Here is a 16,390-nt window from a genome sequence, read left to right as displayed (position 1 = left end):
CATGTCCATTCAGCTTAGGTGCATGTCCTCCCCACATGCACTGGTGCCAGAAGTTTTTCCCTCAGCAGTATCCATAGGGGACCAGCGCTGGCACCCCCTGGAGTGGCACGCACATGCCGCAGTATATATGGCACCGCTAGCTCCCCCCACCCTCAGTTCCTTCTTGCTGCCAATGACAGTGCTGGAACTGTTGCTGCTTTAGCTACTGCTGTTGCTGCTTGTTCATACAAACTAGTTAATTCGTGTATTCTAGTGTATATAGTTTTCTGTTAGTGTTTGTAAATCCCTTAGCTATAGTTAGGGACTTCGTAGGTCCCGAACGGGACTTTGCCTCGGGACGGGGCATGCCCCAGGCTTTAAGCCCTGTGATTGCTGCAAGAGGCCCATGCCCATTAGTGATCCACACAGCAGTTGTCTGAGTTGCTTGGGTAAAGGGCACATTAGTGAAAAGTGCAAAATGTGCAAGTCCTTCAAGCCAAGGACTAAGAAGGAGCGCAATATTCATTTAAGAGTGCTCCTTATGGAGTCAGCCCTCAGCCGAGTCGGAGCGTTGCTCTGGTGCTGGGCACCGAGCACCATGATCTCAGTATGCAGGTCCCCACAGGGACCGTCCACTGGTTGGCACCGGTCCCCATCTGTGGCTCTGACCAAGAAGCCCAAGAAGACAGTGCTAGGTAGGTCTCCAACCTCCCACAAGGGGAAGGATAAGACTGGGTGTGAGCAAGATCCCATGCCTGGCAACTCTTCGCCCCCATCGGGATCTCAGGCACAAGCTCTGGTGGAGCGGTGGAGCCCAGCCTGCTCCCTGCCAGCTACCCTGGATAGCGACAGAGGCTTCCGTCAGGTCTAGGTACCATCCATGCAAGAAGCCCTGTAGGCAGCAAAGGAGATCACGTCCCTCCTGGTGCCGCCCACACTGGATCCTGCTGTTCCCCAGTCACAGGGTAAACTCGCGTTCAGACTGCTTCAGTCCCCACCTCAGCCGCACCATTCCCTCTTGTGGGGGATGTCCCGCCAGTGCTCGCCCTCCCGTAGCCGCCACACCTCTGACTGCAAAAGGCAGACGCGGTGCAGCCACATTTGGTCCCCAGACCTTGTGCATGAGCAGAGAGGCTCAAGAGGCAGCTCGCTGGCTATCTCTTCTCTCCTTTCCTCCCCCCCACCACCCCAGCAGGAGTACTGGTCCCAGCACCCGGTATCTCCGAGGCCACGGTTCCGCTCCAGGGACCCGTTGAGGGATCGACATTACCATTCCTTGGACCATCATTGATTCCCTAGAAGGTCATCACTGTGTGCGGGCACTTCCCGGCACTAGGCCCATTGTGACTCCAGGTCCCACACCTCATCCCGGTAAGATTAGTCAAGTGCAAGACACAGATCACTGGCTCCAAGCTGGTGCAGATGCATCAAGCACCACCAGTCCCTAAGACCCTGCTCCAAATCAAACTCTAGGAGGAATGACTGGCACCAGTCAGGACAGAGCCACCGTTCCACTCTGTCCTGGGAGCAACCGCTCAGGATCCAGCCCTGGTTCAGAGCGAGGTTCCCTGACGGCAGGACAAGCTCCAGGACAAGCTACGCTGTCGGCACTGAAATCGGCCCCATGGCCTCAGGCACAGTGGCCGGCGCCGTGGTACCCATGGAACCTTTGGGAGTTCACCCAGCCCTTCAAGGCTACCCGGTCAGTGTCTGGAACCTCAGAGAGACTAGCTGTCCTGTCTTCCACCTGTGCACAAAGACTCGCGCGCAAGGACCCTGTAGGTCCAAGAGGGAGTAAGCCGCTGGGCCACCAATGGTTATGGAGAACCCTACAGCACCAGCATCTTCCTTGTTATTGCCAGACAAGGCTATAACGGGGCCCCCTCCCTCAGTTCCTCTAGATGATGTTAAAGCGCACCAGGAACTACTGAAGAGGGTCACTGCCAACCTGGGTCTTCAGGTAGAGGAGCCTTCAGACTCTCTTTGATGTGCTCTGCTCCACAGCACTGGGCAAGGTGACTTTGCCCCTTCATGAAGAGGTCTCTAAAATCACTGATGCCCTGTGGTAAACTTCCTCCTCCCTGCCACCCATCTCCAATGGGGTGGAGCACAAGTACTTTGTGCCATCCAAAGGCCACAAGTACCTGTACACCCACCCTACTCCTGACTCCCTAGTGATTAGAAGCAGCTAACCACAGGGAGCCACAGGGTGAACCCGGGTCTACCCCTAAGAACAAAGACTCCCAATAGACTAGACTTGTTTGGGTGTAAGGTTTATTTGTTCTATAGTCTCCAGTTGAGGGTGGCCAACCATCAAGCCCTCCTGAGATGCTGTGACTTTAACATGTGGCAAGCCATGGCCAAGTTCGAGGGCTCTCTTCCTGAGGCTTCTAGGAAGGAGTTCAGAGCAATTATGGAGGAGGGCATGATTGTGGCCAGGGCGACATTCCAGGTGGCATTGGATGTGGCGGACACTGCTGTCCAAACCACGGCCATCGCCATGCACCAGGCATGTTGGCTGCTCCTTTCTGGTTTGTCCATGGAGGCTCAGCAGTCGATGCAGGACCTTCCCTTTGATGGGCAAGCCCTGTTTGCAGAACAGATGGACAATAAGCTCCATGGCCTAAAGGACTCCCGCACAACACTTAAAATGCTGGGCCTGTATGTTCCCAGCCCTGCCCACAAGCAGTTCAAGCCACAGCAGCCTCTGGGCCAGGGGAGCCACCCTCGCCAGGAGCCTCCCCATAAGAAATCCAGAGGCTACAAGTGGCGTACTAGCCAACAGCCTTCACAGGCTTCTCAATCAATCTTGACCCACAATAAGCAGGCGGGCAAGCGCTCGTTTTGAGAGTATGCCCAAAGGCAACATACGGGACTGTTCCCAGAATCCTCCCTCCCCTATTTTAACCAACCGGCTTTCTCCTTTGCTCCCTGCATGGGCATCTATAACATCAGACCAATGGGTCCTCAATACGGTGGTGTGGGGTTACACTCTTCAGTTGTTTTCTACCCCTCCTTCCCACCCCACCTCCCCGTCCCTCTTCAGGTACCCTTCTCACGAGGGGTTACTGCAGCTAGGTGCAGTGGAGGTCGTTCCTCCGGAGTACAAGTACAAGGGGTTCTAGTCACATTACTTTTTAATCCCAAAGGCCAAGGGCAGTCTGCGGCATATCCTGGACCTGCGAGACTTGAACCGCTTCCTAATGAAGCTGAGGTTCCATATGGTCTCCCTGGCATCCGTCATCCCCTCCCTGGACCCAGGAGACTGGTATGCTGCCCTCGATCTGAAAAGTGCATACTTCCACATCGCCATTTTCAAGGGACACAGACACTTCCTCTGGTTTATGGTAGGTCCCAACCGCTATCAGTTCGTGGTACTCCCATTTGGGAGGTATTTACCCAAGTGCATGTCGGTAGTGGCAGCTTACCTCAGATGTTGGGGTGTCCAGCTCTACCCTTCCATCGATGACTGGCTGGTCCAAGGCAGCTCCAGGTCCAAAGGCATGTCACGATGCTATTAGCCACTTGTCATCGCCTCGGCCTGTTGTAGATTTTTTTTTTTTGTCATTTACCATTAGTTCTGGTACAGAGGATAGAGTTCATCGGAGCAGTCCTCAACTCATCCTCTGCCATAGTGTTCCTGCCATTGGAGAGATTCAGGGCATTGCCGGACCTCATCACGGAAGTCTCTGCATTTCCCCTGACTACGGCCAGGGTTTGCCTGCACCTCCTAGGTCACATGGCAGCATGCACATATGTGGTGTGCCACGCCAAGCTCCGGATGTGACCCCTGCAGCAATGGCTGGTGATGGTCTTCTCCTAGTCCAGGGACCACCTGGAAAAGGTCGTTACCATCCCTGCGACGATACTTATCTCACTGTGATGGTGGACTGATCACAGGTAAGTCCTAGAAGAAGTTCCCTTTGTCAGCACTCCTCATTAGTTGAGTTGATTTCAGATGCCTCGGATTGGGGGGTGCACCTCTGCACCCTCCAGACCCAAAGTATGTGGTCCCCAGAGGAGTCGACACTACACATCAATGTCAAAGAGCTCAGAGCTGTGCGTGGTCTTCCTACCTCACTTGTCGGGCAGAGTGATTAGTCTTGACGGATGACACAGCCTTGATGTTCTACATCAACAGGCAAGGCGGTGTGCGATCCTTGGCCCTCTGCCAAGAGGCACTCCATCTCTGGGACTTCTGCATTGACCACGGAATCCATCTAGAAGCGTGTCACCTTCTGGGGGCCAGGAACACGCTAGCAGATCACCTAAGCAGGGACTTCTCCTCTCACCACAAATGGTTGCTCCACCCGGAGGTAGCTGGCACGATCTTCCAGAGGTGGGGAACTCCCCAAGTGTATTCGTTTGCCACCAGGCAGAACAGGAGGTTTCACAAGTTTTGCTCCAGACAGGGTCTGGGCAAGGGCTTCCTCTCCGATGCCTTCCTCCTGGCATGGGCAGGAAGCCTGATGTACGCATTCCCTCCAATTCCACTCATCAAAGTCCTAGCAAAAATCAAGAGAGACAAGGCTCAGGTTATCATGCTTGCCCCAGTGTGGCCTCGCCAGCACCGGTTTGGGACGCTATCAAGTTTCCCAGCAATCCGTCCCCGGCCCCAGAAGGTCCTCCTCAAGAGTAGAAAGCCTTCGACTAGGCAGACCTACCTGGCAAAGTGGACCAGGTTCTCCCGCTGGGCGGCTGAACGGGGCATCTCCCCTTTGCATTCTTCGGTGCAGTTGATCTTAGACTACCTGCTTCATTTGAGAAACCAGAGACTGGTGCACTCCTCTGTCAAGGTGTACGTGGCGGCCTTTTCCACCTTTTATCCACCAATCCAGTGGCAGATGGTGTACTTCCATGACGTGACAGTCAGGTTCCTTAGAGGCCCCGAGAGACTTTTTCCTCAGGTTTGGTCCCCGGCCCCTCAGTGGGATCTCAACTTGGTTCTGTCCTCGCTCACAGGTCCGCCCTTTGAGCCTTTGGCTTCGTGCTTCCTGTCTCACCTGCCATGGAAGGTAGCTTTCCTGGTGGCAGTGACATCGGTGAGGCAAGTCTCCGAGCCCTGACCTCAACCGCCATACACGGTCTTCGATAAGGACAAGGTTCAGCTCCAGCCCCACCTGGCCTTCCTTCCCAAGGTGGTGTCTACTTTCCACATGAGCGAGGATATCTTCCTTCCAGTTTTCTGCCCTAAGCTCTATGAGACTAGTGAAGAGCGGTGCCTTCATGCTTTGGACGTAAGAAGGGCCCTGGATTTCTACCTAGATCGGACAAAGCCTTTCCATAAATTGACTCAGCTTTTAATCTCTGCAGCTGATTGGATGAAGGGCCTCCTGGTGTTCACGCAGAGGATTTCTAACTGGATCACCTCTTGCATTCGGACCTGCTACGAGTTAGCGGGAGTCCCTCCACCGCCGATCGTCAGAGAGCAGGCATCTTCAGCAGCCTTCCTGGCACACTTCCCGATCTAGGACATCTGCGGAGCCACGACGTGGTCCTCCAGGCACATGTTCACGGCCCACTACGCTATCACTCAGCAGGTCAGGGACGACACTGGGTTTGGCAGAGCTGTGTTGCAATCTACACATCTGTGAACTCCTACCCACCTCTGAAGGGTACTGCTGGGAGTCACCTAAGTTGAATGGTCGTGAGCAAGCACTCAAAGAAGACGGATACCTTTCTGTAACTGGTGTTCTTCGAGATGTGTTGCTCATGTCCATTCCACAACCTGCTGGAAACTCCAACAGTGGAGAAGGAGGGCAAGAAGGAACTGAGGGTGGGGGAAGCCAGCAGCGCCGGAGCCAGTCCCCTATGGATACCACTGAGGAAAAAACTTCCAGCACCGGTGCATGTGGTGAGCACACACACCTAAGTTGAATGGACATGAGCAACACATCTTGAAGAACACCAGTTACGGAAAAAGGTAACTGTCTTTCTTTCAGGGATACATTACATGACCCCCATTGGGTAAATATCACACCAACAGTGTGCCAGATGGCACTGTGATGTTTTTAAGGTCACAGCTCTCCCTAGGCGAAGCTCAGAACCAGCACTCTAGCCTCATCCTCCCTGACCTGTGATCTGCATTTGACACCACTGACCAGGCTCCTCTTTTTGAAACCTTGTCTTCCCTTGTTGTCACCTGGTTCCCTTCCTACCTCTCTAATCACCCTTCAGCATGCTCTAGGAGGATCCTCCTCACCCCCACTCATATGCATTCAGAATGGTGCTGGAGAAGAAATGTCCATAAAGCTACCTCATTATCTTCAAACATGAATTGTGAGGAAAGATTGGAAGAACTGGACATGTTTAGTTTTGAGAAAAGAAGACAGAGAGGATCTGATAACAGTCTTCAAAGATGTTAAGGGCTGTTACAAAGAGGATGGTGGTCAATTGTTCTCTATGCCCACTGAAGGTAGAACAATAGGACAGTTTACTATGCAGCAAGGGAGATTTAGGGGAAAAAATTCCAATCTGGGAAGGAGGGAGGGAGAGGAAAAAAAAAGTCCCATGAATTTCCCTTGTTGTCTTTCCCTAGAGCAGTATTTCCCATTCCAAAGCTGGTCGATCGCCAAGCTGGAATGAAGGGGAAGAGCTATGGCCGATATACAGTGCTCAGAGGAAAGAGGAATTCTGAGAGGTGCCTGCACAGGGGAGGAAGCAGTAAAGCAATTCAGAATCTGCCTGTGTCTGAAGGGAATAGCTGGGATCTGGCAGTGGTTTCCTCCCCATCCTGACTGATGTCTGGCAGTGGCTCCTTTCCTGACCTCCCTTTCTCCTGAGTATTTGGATGGCAGTTCTGGTATCCTTCTCTCTCCCCTAGGGGGAGGAGTGTAGGGGAATGTAGTTCTTGATATTTTTCTGCCTTCACAGCACTTAGTTTGGTTTCCTGTCCCCTTTTCCATCCCTGTTTCTGATGTTTCTCTCTCTCCCAGCAGGTGACTGGATGGTGAATGAGAATCAGGAGCAGAATTCTCAACAGGCAGATGCTAAGCAAGTGGAACTGCACAAAGCATTATCACAAAGATCTAAAGGAACTGTGTCCAGGAGTCATGAGCAGGGAAAAGTTTGTAAGAGTCAGCACAGGCCAAAAAGGCAGCAGGGAAACCAGCCAGGGGAGAAACTAGGTAAATCTACAAATAGTCCAGGAACTCACAAACACCTCAAGGAAACCAGACCCCAGCAAAGAATCTCCCCAGGAGAGAAAAACAACACATGCACTGAATGTGGGAAAAGCTTCAGTAGCCCCTCAAAGCTTATTAGGCATGAGAGAATCCACACAGGAGAGAGACCCTATACCTGTTCTGAGTGTGGGAAAAGCTTCAATGATATGTCCCCCCTTATTAGACATGAGAGGGTCCATATAGGAGAGAGACCTTACGAATGCTGTGAGTGCAGGAAAAGCTTCACTCAGAGTTCAGCACTTATTAGACATCATAGAATCCACACAGGAGAAAGACCATATGAATGCTCAGAGTGTGGGAAAAACTTCAATGACAACTCACACCTTCTCAGACATGAGAGAATTCACTCAGGAAAAAGAGCCTATAAATGTTCGGTGTGTGGAAAAACCTTCACTTACCGCTCAGGCCTTATTACACATCAAAGGAAACAGACCCTATGCATGCTGGGAGTGTAGGAAAATCTTCACTGACTGACCAGGGCTTATTTGTCTTCAGAGATTCCACACAGGAGAGAAACCCTATAAATGCTCAGGGTTTGGGAAGAGCTTTTATGTGTACTCACACCGTGTTGCGCATCTGAGGATCCACAAGAGTGATAAATACCATAAAAACTTGCCTAGGGCTGACAAAATATGTTTTCTTTAATACTTTGGCTAATTCCCACATAGTGAACTCTAAGGCTATTTGCACCATTTGCTTCACCATGGTCTGTCAGGTCCCCCAGATGAGTTACCTGCTTTTGCCCACATACAGTGGTTGAAGTTTTCAAACGCGTTTCTGCACAAAGTAACCTGACCTCCACCATTTTTCTTAGTTTAAAGAAACCTGGAGTATCACTTTTATACTATTCCTCGCACTGCAAAGTGATTGTTACAATCACCGAGTTCCCCCTTTGGGGACAGATTGTTTCATTCCTAGTTGTTCTCATGTTACCCTGGGTTGTGCAGAGCAACACTCATTTTTTCTCATTTAAAATATATTTAAATATAACCAAGAGCAGGGACAGGCAAAAGAATATTGTTTCAGCTTCTGTTAGACTGGAAGGTGAAGGGTGAGTTGGAGGGATTCTCTCCTTCCCCAACACTCGAGTTATGTCAGCTTCTGTCTGAGCCATACAATATTTAGAATGTGGAGAAGAATATCCTCCACCTACTAACGTGTCACATAATGCCGTATTCTCAACTCTGTGATTCAGAATTGTGCTTTGAAATCAGACTCAATAGTGCTACAGATGAATGTGTCACAGTCCTGGAAGGGAAATTTGAATGGATCCCAAACAGAATGTGATCATAGAACGTTAGAGTTGGAAGAGACCTCAGGAGGTCATCTAGTCCAATCCCCTGCTCAAAGCAGGACAACACCAACTAAATCATCCCAGCCAAGGCTTTGTCAAGCTGGGGCTTAAAAACCTCTAAGGATGGAGATTCCACCACCTCCGTAGGTAACCCATTCCAGTGCTTCACCACCCTCCCAGTGAAATGGTGTTTCCTAATATCCAACCTAGAACTTCCCCACTGCAACTTGAGACCATTGCTTCTTGTTCTGTCATCTGCCACTACTGAGAACAGCGTAGCTCCATCCTCTTTGGAACTTCGCTTCAGGTAATTGAAGGTTGCTATCAAATCCCCCCTCACTTTTCTCTTCTGCAGACTAAATAACCCCAGTTCCCTCAGCCTCTCCTCATAAGTCATGTGCCTCAGCACCCCCCCCCCCCGGATCATTTTTGTTGCCCTCTGCTGGACTCTCTCCAATTTGTCCACATCCCTTCTGTAGTGGGGAGACCAAAACTGGACACAGTACTCCAGGTGTGGCCTCATTAGTGCCAAATAGAAGGGAATAATCACTTCCTTCAATCTGCTGGCAATGCTCCTACTAATACAGCACAATATTCCATTGGCCTTCTTGACAACAAGGGCACACTGTTGACTCATATCCAGCTTCTGCCCAGTTATTATCAATTCTCCCTTGCACCCTTAGTAAGCTTGAAAATTATAAAGTTTTGTGGCAGGTCCACGATTGTAAGGTTTTATATCCCTTCGTGGTATTTGATAATTAGCTAAATGAATTTATGGTCTGATCCAGGAGTCATCTCCGCCTGGATTTTTGCTGGCCTTTGTTTTTTGATTACTGTTGGAGTGGTTTGTTGTCTTCTTAAACAGTATTTTTGTTCCCGGGCCCGTGAATATCCTCATAGGTGACTTGACAATTCGGTTCTTCCATTAGTAGAACTAACTTCAGGAGCTCAAGCTCCTGCCATTGATACTATGCTGCTATATTCAGAGATAAAGGAAGAAGGGGGCAAGTGTCAGGACTCTAATTGGGCCCTGGGTGATCGCTACTTCCTGCCATCCAACACAGATGTAATGAGGTTGAGTAGCGTCCGTATAAGATAAACAAGAACTACTAGTTATTCCTCAGAAAAGGTTTTTAATTATTTTCTACTATAAAGATAACACAGGAAAAATAAGAAAAGCAAAAACAAAGACCAGCATTGAATAAGAATTAATATAAATGGCAGGTTATACTGAAGATAAGCGCAAGTACATGTAATATTGTGCACCATTTGGGAGTTACTGAACAGTGATTCTACATATGCTGGTCCTGGCAGGTTATAATAGAAGCCCTGAAGACAAGCATAAGTAAAGCTATTATTCAGCAATTATATATTCCTGGTGGCAGGATATACCGAAAACAAGCACAACTACACGTACAAGGAGCTAATGGACGACAGCCTTACATGCATCCGCTCGGGCTATTCGAAAGACAAGCACAAATACATGCAAAGCTATTATCCACCAACCACTTACAATTGTTTTTATACTACAGTATTGATACAACTAAGATCAAATCAGCTTGAGCAACCAGACTTTTTTACTCCATAATCTTACCCTGCATTTGTCCCAAAAATACATTACCCTTTAGTCAGCCATTTTCCGCACTGGCCAGGTACAGACAGTTGAGAAGTCCCTTCGGTTCAGGGGGTGTGGGTGAGGTTTCTCTTATGACCAACAACACACTTGTTTCTGTGCCTTCGTAGTTTTTATTTGGTCTGACGGCTGTGTTTTAAAACAGACCAACCAATTAGGGTGGGCCACATTGTTAGTGTGGTTGCCCTAATTGTATAATTGATGCATATGTATCTTCTTGTAGCCAATTGTTAGTTAGTTGTATAATTTAGGCCTATTTATCTTTTGTAGCCAATTGAGTCTTTAATGTGGGTTTGGTACGTACATAGGAGTTAACATAAAATGTTATCTGGTTGCAGCGCATCCTGACCCCGAGCTTAAGCTTAATTTTGCAAGCCTTGCTTTTTGAAACATACGGAAGTTTGAGGCCTAACATTGGCAATACTTTTACTTGACAATATTTTTTGTACAATTGAATCACAGTATAGATGTCAGTAGATCATTACCAGTATTACGATATAATGTTATCAAGCAAACAATTAAGAGCAGGAGACTATAGTCCCAAACTAATTTATATCACAGGGTATTGCTGGGAGCTACCCCCCCCCCCAGGACCCGAAAGGGATCAAATTCAGAGGTACATAGGTTCCCCTGATCCAGTACCCTTATTGCGTGTTAGGGAGCTATTTGCCCACAAGCTCAGGGCTTTGTATGACACAAAAATTGCCCAATTCCATCAAAGAGATACAGTAATGTTTTTTCAGTAAAGATGGCTAAACCCCAGGAAGGAGATGTAATGTTGGTCCAGGCAGGCCCTACCAGGGAATGCCTGTATATGGGTAGGACTGGTATGAATATGGTGAACACCCCGATTGGGCATTTAGTGGAACATATCGCTTTCCAATGTAATGAAAATTATGGAAATATACAAATGAATATTCAGATTGATTATAATTTTGAACTTAAAGAAATGCCTCCAGAGATTGTAGCAGTGGAGGGCCGAACTTCCAATAGGGGGTTTAATTGCTTGCATAATACAGGAATCTTGGCTCACCGAGCGGTGGTCACCTTTAATTCCTGGGAAATTCGTTCTACCGCTTCTGTTAATTTTAACGAACAAGGTAAAATTCCTGTTGATAGTCCCTCCCACATGTTATTGGAAGGATTAGGGAAGGTCTGCAAAGTAAAAGCCACTGTCCCTGAAAATTTTCAATGCATGGACCAGCTTCTCCAGACTTTGGTCTTAAAGGAATTGCTTTGGGACAGAGATAAAATCAATAAGAAGGGAATTTGTCAGTCTGTGTTGGAATGCTTGGCGTGTTTAAGTTCTACTATAATTAAACAGCAAAAAACCATCCACTTGCTGCTTCAGCCTCATTGTGCCCCTTCCTCCCCTGCTGTCAGAATGGAGGAAGAAAATCCACCACCTCCCTATAATTTGCAGGAGGCAGTTCCTTCTGCTCCAGCAGTGCCTCTATACACTGTAGTTACCATCAAATCCAAAAGTGATGGTGATCAGACCACTATGGTCACTGAATATAGATCCTACACCACTGCTGAGCTCTGGCATTTGCGAGCCAGGGTGTCTAGGAAAGACGGTGAACCTATTTGGAAGTGGGTGATGCGATTATATAAGGAACATAGTGATGATTTTCTTAATGGTCTGGATGGACCCCTGGTGTTGAGTTATCAGTCAACCGGGGGACTAACTGGAGGGGACTGGAGAACAAAAATAGGTGGCAGATTAACCCTGGTTCCCATCATGGCATTGGCAATGGCTGTAACTAATACCCAAGGAAGGAGAACTAAGCCAGGCCCTGATGACATCCAGGACTGGGAGTCACTGTATGCATACATTTTTTTTAATACGATTCTCAGCGTAAGAGATAATGATAATGGCACCGCCGGATGGTGAGATGACACCATGGTAGAAACACAAGCCAGAGTAGTAAGTCCAGCTACTGTTTCAACGTGTAGCGAGCTATGTTTCAGACAATATTGGTTGGAATCTGTTGTTTTAGGGTTGGGTGGACTCACCTTAGAAGCTCTGTCCTCCCGACAAATTCAGTGGGACCAAGGAAATGTAATTGATAACCCAAAACTGTTAAAATCAAATCCCTCTATGAACCCTAGACAGGAGCACTCTGGGGTTGCACGTGCAGCCTTCACCTTTTTACGAAATCAGAATACACTTCCAGAGGCCTGGCTCTCTGATCCTGAGTTAGTAAAATTGGCTGAACACCATGAATTTGTTGCACGGGGTAAAAATAAAAATGATTAAGGAAACGGCAGCTCGAGCAGGGAGATGAGCAAAGTCATTTTAATAAATCTTAGCAAAAGTCTCCCTCTTTTGAAATTAGTTACCAATGGAAAGCAGGAAAATTGGTTACTTGATATGGATACTGAAAAATCTGGTTACTCTGTCAAAACAGTTGATAAAAGGGATCTTTCCGAAGTTTGGTTAAAAGGAATCAGGGGAACTAAAAAGGGATTTGCCTCAGTTTTTTCAATAGAATGTGTTAGTTCTATAATCTTAATTCCTATGGAATGTAACTCCTTTCATATTTTTGGAAATGATAATATTGGGAAAATTCCTCGTGCTAAATCTTTTTTGACTACCTTTGCTAGGACAGACTCCTTTCATAGTCCAGTTGAAACCAAATGTGCAAGTGGGACCTCAAAAGCAGTATCCATTGTCTTGTGAGCAAATCACATTGGGTAACGAATTAGTTAACCAAGCATTAACTAATGGATGGATTGAGGAGAATCTCACCATACGCATCACCTGTTTGGATTGTAGCAAAAAAGGAACCCGGCAAAGGGCAATTGGTAATAGATTACTGACGAATTAATGCTGCTGTCCAAACAGAAAAAGGGATTATTGCTAATCGAACTGAAATTCAATATAACCTTCTTGCCAAATTAAAGAACAACCCCTGGAAAGCAGTTTTTGACATTAAAGATATGTTTTTTCAAATTCCAATTCTAGATCCTCGAGGGTTGACTGCTTTCATGTGGAATAAGAAAAAGTATAAATTCTGAGTCACCCCCCAGGGATTTTGTAATTCCCCCTCATGGGCTACACAAATGATGGCACAATCAATGGCCTCCTTCGATTATGATAATTGGGTTAGGTATTTGGATGATATTTTGATTTTTGATTCCACCCAAGAGAGTTGCAGTATTGTCTTAAACACCTTAATGCAACACCTTACAAACCAGGGTTGGGAAATCAAAAAGGAAAAGTGAAAAGAACCCACCCTTAGGCAAACATTTTTGGGATGGATATGGGTTGCCATAGATATTACCTTGAATTCAGATGTGATAGAAGCGATAGACAAACTCACTTCTGTCCATTCCTTAAAGGATTTCCAAAGGGCTGCTGGATTAGCGGTCCAAACTAGTTTTTTGTCTTCCTCCTGGAATGCCTTTTTCAAACAGGCCTACCTTCTGAGTAGGGGAAAAAATCCTGATTGGCCACTTATACAGACAATATGGCAAAAATGGAAAACCCACTTCCTTAAGGAACCCTCTCTTACCTACCTCGATTCCTCTAAAAGGGTGGATGTGTATGTAAATACTGGTTATGAACATTGGTGGGTGGAATTCAAACAAGAGAATCACTCTTCCTTTACCAGTGGCATTTTTCATTCTTATCAGTCCTCCACGGATAAAACGTTAACTATTCTTAATCAAATGTATCCCATTCTTCAGAGGATTGCAGGAAACCTGTTCATTTGGTCTGTGTTTTCATATAATCCATTTTCGGTCGGTTCGGAGTTTCGGTGGATGCATCAGGACATGCCTGAAGCCGTTATAAAAATGGCATTGGCCGTAAAGACCCAGTTTCATCCACTGCATGTAAGATGGATTCAAAATAATCACTGGTTCTTACAAAAACAATGGTGTATTCCAGAACATAACACGGAAAAAGTGTGGTTATGTATTGATGGCGCACCACAGCATGAAGGGGCAGTTGGGTATAATAGCCTAAAATGTGCCTCCAATGGGACTCATAGACTACGGACTAATCCTTCGGCTCCATTAGCCAAGGTCGAGGCACTGACCTTCTCCTTAACTCATGCCCCACTAAATCATGGAGAGGAAAATTGGTACATTGGTGTGGACAGTTCCTACCTTTATAAGGGAAGCTTAGGAGTCCAAAGCTCTGATCTCACCAATCCTGAAAGGGCCCATAATATACATTGGGTTTCTATAGTAAAATTCTTAAAAAATCATTGGGAGCTTGGAAAAATTTCTGCTGTCATAAAAATTGCTAGTCATAAATCCTGGACTCCTCCTGCTCATGCTGTCATTGTTGAGGCCCTCCAATTCTGACATATAGCAAAAAGGCCAGAACCGTCTCGTGAAGCCATTCGCTATGCAAAGGCTGTTCATGAGAATCATAGAATCATAGAATATCAGGGTTGGAAGGGACCTCAGGAGGTCATCTAGTCCAACCCCCTGCTCAAAAGCAGGACCAATCCCCAATTAAATCATCCCAGCCAGGGCTTTGTCAAGCCTGACCTTAAAAACTTGTAAGGAAGGAGATTCCACCACCTCCCTAGGCAACGCATTCCAGTGTTTCACCACCCTCCTAGTGACAAAGTTTTTCCTAATATCCAACCTAAACCTCCCCCACTGCAACTTGAGACCATTACTCCTTGTCCTGTCCTCTTCTACCACTGAGAATAGTCTAGAACCATCCTCTCTGGAACCACCTCTCAGGTAGTTGAAAGCAGCTATCAAATCCCCCCTCATTCTTCTCTTCTGCAGACTAAACAATCCCAGTTCCCTCAGCCTCTCCTCATAAGTCATGTGTTCCAGACCCCTAATCATTTTTGTTGCCCTTCGCTGGACTCTCTCCAATTTATCCACATCCTTCTTGTAGTGTGGGGCCCAAAACTGGACACAGTACTCCAGATGAGGCCTCACCAATGTCGAATAGAGGGGAACGATCACGTCCCTCGATCTGCTCTCTATGCCCCTACTTATACATCCCAAAATGCCATTGGCCTTCTTGGCAACAAGGGCACGCTGCTGACTCATATCCAGCTTCTCGTCCACTGTCACCCCTAGGTCCTTTTCCGCAGAACTGCTGCCTAGCCATTCGGTCCCTAGTCTGTAGCTGTGCCAGGGTCATTGCAATAAATCTGTTCTTGAATTTATTTTATGTGATTTAGGGTTTTCAGAGATTCGCAAAATCATTGCAACTGTTACTGGTAACTGTAAGTTTTGCCTCAGCCATCGAAAATATTTTAATGTTTATATGTTAGGCGCTTACAGAAAAGAAAAGTGGCAGGTAAATTACCATTGGCAGATGGACCTAATGTGCCTGCTTGCAGGATCAAAAAGAAACCCCGTGGGCTTGGTTGTTGTAGATTTAGGATCCCGGAGGACCGCTGTGTTCCCATTAAGTTTCTATCAGGCGTCCAATAATATTAAGTGTTGTGAGGAGTTAATGACAGTCTGGGGTCCTCCTGGTATCATTTTTACTGACGGAGGTCCTCCTTGGAATAGCTGAGAATGGGAGTGTTGGTGTTCAGGCCAGTTGATAGCTCCCATTTTACACTTGCCTTACCACCCACAAAGCAATGGGGTGGTGGAAAAAAAATCCGAGATCTTAAACCTAGATTAAAAAATGAGCAGGGTGATTGGAAAGGGTGGGAAAATAAATTATCCGGGGAATAAATTCTGAAAAGCGGCAATATAGTTATCAACGGAAGCCACTCCTTGAGGCTGACCCTTGGAAGCCTTCGTACCAAAAAGATCAGTTGGTCTGGCTTGTATTGCCTCAGATTCATGAACCCTTAGAGGAAAAATAACAGAGATACTATCCTATCCATTTATGTACCTAATTTCTACTGCTAGCGGTAATATCCATGCTAATCAAGCTTGGATAACCCCTCTGGCCACTGAACCCGTACAGTGAGCTGCATTGTGTTCCTTGTTACAGGAATGTGGCTCTTCTTCATTTGGGTGTCTTCAGTATTGAAATCGGAGGCAGCTGATTTGTGCTTAGGAAATGGTACCTATTTCACCCCCGTGAACTCATCCTTTCCTGAGTGCACATTCAATGGGAATGTTCGCAATGCCAGCGATCCTTGGTGCCCGGTAAAGGCTGTCAACTTAACTGTTATTGAAAAACCTTCGCTGGGAAACCGCTCCATCATTACCTATATTTATTTTCTTCAGCCACCTTTTGGATGTATACTCCCTATTAATGATACGCTCTGGTTCTTTGGTTGTGTGTATTATAACTCTTCATGTTTCATGTACAGTGAAGGGCCTGTGTATGCTTGTCAAACGGAAGTAAAATGG

The 16,390-nt window shown here is 47.0% G+C and overlaps 1 protein-coding gene across 1 annotated transcript in view; it reads left to right on the top strand.

Moving 5' to 3' along the window:
* The window catches only part of LOC144267449 (uncharacterized), a 111,229-nt gene that overhangs the window by 22,866 nt on the left and 71,973 nt on the right, over positions 1-16,390 (top strand). Inside the window, exon 4 of the mRNA XM_077821431.1 lies at positions 6,915-7,541. Coding sequence (XP_077677557.1) covers positions 6,915-7,541 — 627 coding nt within the window. The remainder of the gene's footprint in view (positions 1-6,914; positions 7,542-16,390) is intronic.

This window comes from Eretmochelys imbricata, chromosome 7 (assembly GCF_965152235.1).
Source record: "Eretmochelys imbricata isolate rEreImb1 chromosome 7, rEreImb1.hap1, whole genome shotgun sequence".
NCBI lineage: Eukaryota > Metazoa > Chordata > Testudines > Cheloniidae > Eretmochelys > Eretmochelys imbricata.
This window is presented reverse-complemented; position numbering and strand designations above follow the sequence as displayed.